The sequence below is a fragment of the Humulus lupulus genome, chromosome 7 (genome assembly GCF_963169125.1).
Source record: "Humulus lupulus chromosome 7, drHumLupu1.1, whole genome shotgun sequence".
NCBI classification, from domain to species: Eukaryota; Viridiplantae; Streptophyta; class Magnoliopsida; order Rosales; family Cannabaceae; genus Humulus; species Humulus lupulus.
The window spans coordinates 5,051,038-5,054,709 of record NC_084799.1 but is presented as its reverse complement, the minus strand read 5'-3'; the positions used below and the strand labels follow the sequence as shown (position 1 = coordinate 5,054,709).

The 3,672-nt window shown below is 35.0% G+C and overlaps 1 protein-coding gene across 1 annotated transcript; it reads left to right on the top strand.

Moving 5' to 3' along the window:
- Positions 1 to 222: 222 nt before the first annotated feature.
- LOC133790422 (uncharacterized) lies at positions 223 to 3,242 on the top strand. Its single transcript, XM_062228056.1, has 5 exons — positions 223 to 872; positions 1,527 to 1,817; positions 1,913 to 2,095; positions 2,186 to 2,407; positions 2,496 to 3,242. The coding sequence occupies exons 1-5, from the start codon at positions 390 to 392 to the stop codon at positions 2,898 to 2,900; spliced, it is 1,584 nt and encodes a 527-aa protein (XP_062084040.1). The 5' UTR covers positions 223 to 389; the 3' UTR covers positions 2,901 to 3,242.
- Positions 3,243 to 3,672: the final 430 nt, after the last annotated feature.

Here is a 3,672-nt window from a genome sequence, read left to right as displayed (position 1 = left end):
AATTTTTTTGACTAACTATTTAAATTATTATAATTATAAGATATTATTTTTAAAAAATTATTAAAATTAAATTAAAATACAAAATAATTTTAAAATATAAACTATTTTAAAGTAGGAATAATAATAATATTTTTTATAAAATAAATAAATAAATAAAAACACTTTCATTTGAAATCCCTGTTCTTACACTTAACGAGGTTGCACGCTCTCTCTTTCTCCAGTCTCTCTTGTCTCTGACTCTGTCTCACTCACTCACTTCTTTATCAGTTTCTTAACAAATACCCAAAACCAACCTCTCTTTTTCCATTCCTTCAATGGACAAAAGCCTCTCCTTTTGATTCTCTTTTCAAAACCCAACCGAACCAATTCAAAATCCTTGCTTTCATACAATGTCGATCACCCTAGGAGCCATAGCAGCTTCCAGGAGGCCAAAATGGCAGTACCCACCTCCGCCGCCGACCCCGAGAATCCTCCACTTTCCGCGCAGGCCACGCCGGAAAACTCAGAAGGCGGTCGCCGGAAAACCCAGTTCGTCGGAGGCCAAGAAGGACCGGAAAGGCAAGCTGGAGACTTTGTTCGACCAAGAACGAGCTTTCACGAAGAATAGAATTCCGATTGTGTTGTTGGGCCATGCAGGAGGGGAAGTGGTGGAAGGTAGTGAGAGGAGGAGAGAGAGAGTTGAGGAGAGAGAGATTAATGGTGGCGGTGTTGGGTTGGGGTTGGAGGAGGAGAAATGGCGGTTTCAGGCGGAGATGTTGAGAGCAGAGTGTAATTTGTTGAGAATGGAGAAGGAGATAGCCGTTAAGAAATTGGAGAGGACTCGAGTTAAGGTTGAAAGGACTCTAAGATCAGCTATTCAGGCTCTTGTCTCTGTTAGTTTCTTATCTTTCTCTCTCTATTACAATCTCTTTCTCGTTTGTTTCTTGGGAAAATTTCGAGTTTTTTAATCTGGGAAAATTCAACACTGAACTTAACTTGCAGTAGTACAAGTTTGTAACCATCGAACACTGTGCTATGTGCTCTGTTTGGTTGCCTAGAAAATGAAATAACTCTGTAGCTATTCAGACCACTTGTCTAATCGTTCGTTAGTGAATGCAATGATTTTCAAATATTCAAAATTTATATAAATATTTTATTCCATAGAATATTCCTGTTCAATAATTGAAATTTTGTACTGCTATGACAGTTACTTGGTTATTTTCTCTCAATTATGGGAAAATTTTGAGTTTTTTCATCTGGGAAAATCCAGTACTGAACTTAACTAGTAGTACAATTTTGTAACTATCGAACAATGTGCTCTGTTCTGTTTGGTTGCCTAGAAAACGAAGGAACTTTGTTGCTATTAGTGAAAGAAATGTTTTCAAATTTTCAAAATTTATATGAATATTTTATTCGACAGAATAATCCCGTTGAAAATTTGAAAATGTGTACCACTATAACAGTTACTTTTACTTGGCTATTTTCTCTCAATCAATGTACTTGAATTTTCTTGTGATGATCGAACTAATTGTGTTAATTATTTTCAGGAGAAAAACAAGATAAGTGAAGCTAACAACTTAGAAGAAGAGATTCAAAATTTTGCTGAGAAACTAGAGAAGCTCAGAAGAAACTTAGAAGTGAAGAGTTTCAAAACTCGAAAACACAACAATTTCGATAACCAATCGGCTCTTCTTCTTCAAAGACAGTTGAAGATGTTTAGGGGAACATCAGATGAGATTTGTGTGAAAAAGATCCAAGAGATGGCAGAAGTGAGCATGTCCCTAAAATCATCAAATTCTAGAGTCAATGAGAGTTTAGTTTCAAGTGACAACTCCAATGTAAGTACTACTAACTATGATGACAACTCTGTATTTTAGCTTGTTAATCTCATCTTTGATCTAATCTCTTAAATGGGCAATTTTTAAATTAAAAGGTGGAGATATTGAGAAAAAAAATGGAGGGATTATCAAATGGGACATTATTAGAGAGAATGAAGGAAGAGTGTGGTTCTATGCTATCCACAGCAAATAGCTCAGTGGCTAGTTCAGCTTCCACTTCTCAGAGAATTGAGCTTACTGATTCATCTTCTTTGTTGTTAATACAACAATCACACAAGGCAAGACACTAACTCAAACTTCATGCATTTGCTTTGTGATTGAATCTTTTGATTTGTTTTTTTTAAGGTGGTAGATTTCTTCTTTTGCAGGAGACAGTGTGTTATGAAGAGAATAATGTATGTTCAGGACGTTGTAAGGCCATAGTAAGAAGAATTATGGAGCAAGTTCGAGCTGAGACCGAGCAATGGTCTCAGATGCAAGAGATGTTGGGACAAGTAAGAGAAGAAATGGAAGAGTTGCAGGCTTCTCGAGACTTTTGGGAAGATCGAGCTCTTGATTACGATCACCAAATGCATTCACTCAATTCATCTGTAAGTTCTCAGATCATCCAAAGTTATTGTTATAATTAAGTGTTATGGTTTGGTATCTTTGACATCATTCCTTTTTTTAAAAACAAAGGTTCAAGAATGGAGGCAGAAGGCTATCTCATCCGAAAACAAGGCGAATCAGCTCGAAGCCCAAATGTATTATCTCCGAAAGGAGCTTGAGAGGTCGAAGAAGGAGCTCGAAAAAGTCCATGACAGGAGAGACAAAGGGTCATCGCCACTGATCACCGTGGATGGACAACATGAAATGGAGAAGAGGGTGTTGATTTGTCGGTTGAAGGAGAATAACCATCATTGGCAAAAAGAGGCTCCAACTTCAAGTGATGGGAGAAGAATTTCACAGAAATGGAACAATAATGGATTTGTTGCTTTAGAGAGGTCTCCTTTGAGGGATATTGGGAATAATTCATGTGCCTCAGTCAAGCAGCAGAACCATAGCAGAGTAATCTTTCCCTTTGGTGCCATCCAAAACAAGTAAAAACTAAGTTTGGACAGGTCTCAATTTAGTACCATCTGGGCTCCCCCTCTTTTACCTGTTTAGAAAACTTAGTATAAGAACAAAGTGTATCTGAGTTCTAGTCTCGAGAGCAAAAGAAACATGAAAAAAAAAAAGAACTGATATGAAATGCAGTTCAAAGCAAGTATGAATGTGCAGAGGTATCTAGAAATTTTGGAGTTAACAAAATGTAGGTTTTGCTTAATTGTTGGCTTACATATGTGAATATGAGAGCTAGCATAGGAAGCAAATTTACCAACTTACTAATATGCTATAATAAAATGCTGCTCTATAGTTCCAGCTCAAGAACATTGTTGATTAAATATTTTTACATAATAAGTAGTTTATCCAATTTTAAATGTACATTGACCAAATTACTCTCATTTCTATTGGTTAGGAGATAACTTTTTTCTCTTTTTTTTTTTTTTACAAAAATAGAATGTTTCTTATATTTAACATATTTATAACACATTTTGATGTTTTTGGAAATTTTATGCTGTAAATAAAATTGGATAAAACTTAAGGTTTTTATTTTTCATGGAAGGATAAAACTCATTGGATGTACAAATTAATTTGCACAAATTTATACTTTCTAATTATATTAGGAATAAATTACAATAACATTTTTTTAAGGGATATATTACAATAACATAAATCTCCTAAATGGGTTATTCCTATGAATTAATATTTTCGATTACAGTTTTGAAGGACTGCAGCTTCTCAAATACCACTATAAAATAAAATTATTAGTTAT

What these genes read in the sequence shown, in the direction of transcription:
- LOC133790422 (XM_062228056.1), top strand. Translation starts at nt 390, where the DNA reads ATGTCGATCACCCTAGGAGCCATAGCAGCTTCCAGGAGGCCAAAATGG. An exon ending in CTATTCAGGCTCTTGTCTCT is followed by an intron (nt 873 to 1,526) that starts GTTAGTTTCTTA and finishes AATTATTTTCAG; the next exon opens with GAGAAAAACAAGATAAGTGA. An exon ending in TGCATTCACTCAATTCATCT is followed by an intron (nt 2,408 to 2,495) that starts GTAAGTTCTCAG and finishes TTAAAAACAAAG; the next exon opens with GTTCAAGAATGGAGGCAGAA.